At 38.6% G+C, this 1,470-nt stretch overlaps 1 protein-coding gene across 1 annotated transcript; it reads left to right on the forward strand.

Moving 5' to 3' along the window:
* The first annotated feature begins 320 nt into the window (after positions 1–320).
* Positions 321–1,259, forward strand: LOC101439017 (olfactory receptor 51B2). The gene has a single exon (XM_004477621.2). The coding sequence runs from the start codon at positions 321–323 to the stop codon at positions 1,257–1,259; it is 939 nt and encodes a 312-aa protein (XP_004477678.2).
* Positions 1,260–1,470: the final 211 nt, after the last annotated feature.

Raw genomic sequence — 1,470 nt, forward strand, 5'->3', positions numbered from 1 at the left:
TGCTATACATATTTTTTTTGCATCTACACAGTAGCAGGGACTGATACGTTAAAAAATGAAGTTTTTTTTTTTAATTTGAAAGCATTTAATTATTTTCTTATTATTAGGAAAAGATTACCAGCCATTATCTGTAGTGTAGCTTACAAATCTCTACTCTTCTTCTGCAGGTAAATAGTTGCAGATTCAATGCTCATCATATCTGCTATTTATCCCCAAGTATAAAGTTTGCATTTGAGGCTACTATGGTTACTTTGCACTGAAAAAGCTGGATTCCTAGGCTCCTAGTTTCCAGAAAACTTCTCTCCATCTGTGAGTCCATTATGTGGCCCAATATGAGTGCTGCTCCCTTTCTGCTGACTGGTTTCCCAAGCCTGGAGGCAGCTCATCACTGGATCTCCATCCCTTTCTTTGCAGTCTACATCTCTCTGCTTCTTGGCAATGGCACCCTTCTCTACCTCATCAAGCATGACTACAGACTCCATGAGCCCATGTATTATTTCTTGGCCATGCTAGCAGGCACAGACCTCATGGTGACCCTGACTACGATGCCTACTGTAATGGGTGTTTTATTGTTGAATCACAGAGAAATAAAACATATGGCCTGCTTCATCCAGGCATACTTCATCCACTCCCTTTCCATTGTAGAATCAGGTATTTTGCTTGCCATGGCCTATGACCGTTTTAATGCTATCTGCAACCCCTTGAGATATACTACCATTCTCACCAGTACTCGAGTGTTAGCATTAGGGGTGGGGGCATTTATGAGAGGTTTTATATGCATCATGCCTGTAATTGTGCGTCTTTTTTCATTTCGATATTGCCACTCCCATATGCTCTCCCATGCTTTCTGTCTTCACCAAGAAGTCATGAAACTAGCTTGTGCGGACATAACTTTTAATAAACTGTACCCTGTAATTATAATCTCTTTAGCTATCTTCCCAGACTCTCTCATCATCTTTTTCTCCTATACCCTAATTTTTCAAACTGTAATGGGTATCATTTCTGGTGAAGAGAGAGCCAAGGCCCTCAATACTTGTATCTCCCACATTGGTTGTGTCCTCATCTTCTATGTCACTGTGATTGGTCTTTCATTCATCCACCGGTTTGGGAAGAATGTACCACAGGTGGTCCAAATTATCATGAGCTATGTCTGCTTCCTCTTCCCTCCTTTAATGAATCCTATTATCTATAGTATCAAGACCAAACAAATCCAATATAGCTTCTTCCATATTTTTTCTCAATATAAATGTGGAAATTGAACTCTGATATGGGTGATTTCCCATGTACAATGGTGGTAGTATGTGATTTCTCTGAATGAATTTGAATATATATCAAAATTTCCTGTGTCAACCTCTTTTTCTCTAAATGATGTAATGCCATTTATGAATCCATATAGAAAACATTCCTTGAATTCATAGATTTTTCATGGTTTGGTTCATGGTTTGATTTGATTCTTTTCATTCTGTGTTA

This window comes from Dasypus novemcinctus, chromosome 10 (genome assembly GCF_030445035.2).
Source record: "Dasypus novemcinctus isolate mDasNov1 chromosome 10, mDasNov1.1.hap2, whole genome shotgun sequence".
NCBI lineage: Eukaryota > Metazoa > Chordata > Mammalia > Cingulata > Dasypodidae > Dasypus > Dasypus novemcinctus.